Raw genomic sequence first — 731 nt, 5'->3', positions numbered from 1 at the left:
AAGTGCAAAGTTACTAACTTTGCACTTGAAGTATGCCCGTTCACTTACGTTTTAACAGGTCTGACGCTACGGCTGTATCTAGGCTAACGGCTAACATGCTAACTATTATTTCTATGTCACTAGTCACTTGAAACAAATTTAGGACGATAGGAGACGGGTTGAAATAAACCGAAATTTCCCTTTAAGCACAGATACTCCAAAAAATACTTAAGTACTGTAACAAAGTATTATTACCTCGTTACATTACAAGGCTGAGACCTACCACCATGCTGGAATAAACAGGAAGCCGGGGATGGCAGAAGCGACCAGCAGCATCCTCCATCCTCGTATTAAGAAGGCAAAGAGCGGCAACAAGGCGTATCCGAAGCCAAAACCCAAACTGTGGCCCAGCAGTGAGAAGCTAATCCTGGCCCTCGAGCGAAGGATCTCAGAGCCTGATTGTGAAGAGGATCAGGAGCATGACGTCAGGATGAGGGAGAACATGAAAGTGTATGATGTTAACTGAACACAGAGAACTGTGAAAACTGTCTGCAGCCTGACTAAAGTCATTGCTTCCTTCAACAGCCTGAGCACAAGTCAGTGACCATCTACAGCTTACCTCACGGGAAAACACAGGTAAACTACACTTAGTCACAGGAAGACACTGGAGAGGAGACAGAGACAGGGACTCTTTGAGACAGTCAGAAGTGTGTGCGCTGTCTCACCCAGTACGAGTGACGTGATGTAATTGG

At 45.7% G+C, this 731-nt stretch overlaps 1 protein-coding gene across 1 annotated transcript in view; it reads right to left on the bottom strand.

Moving 5' to 3' along the window:
* Positions 1 to 731, bottom strand: part of LOC126409168 (solute carrier family 22 member 5-like) — a 12,010-nt gene that overhangs the window by 7,865 nt on the left and 3,414 nt on the right. The window contains exons 3-4 of the mRNA XM_050075131.1: positions 705 to 727; positions 263 to 434 (exon numbers count right to left, since the gene is read on the bottom strand). Of these exons, the coding sequence (XP_049931088.1) occupies positions 263 to 434; positions 705 to 727 (195 nt within the window). The remainder of the gene's footprint in view (positions 1 to 262; positions 435 to 704; positions 728 to 731) is intronic.

This window comes from Epinephelus moara, chromosome 21 (assembly GCF_006386435.1).
Source record: "Epinephelus moara isolate mb chromosome 21, YSFRI_EMoa_1.0, whole genome shotgun sequence".
NCBI classification, from domain to species: domain Eukaryota; kingdom Metazoa; phylum Chordata; class Actinopteri; order Perciformes; family Serranidae; genus Epinephelus; species Epinephelus moara.
Note: the sequence above shows the minus strand (reverse complement) of the source record. Positions and strands in the feature narration are given on the sequence as shown.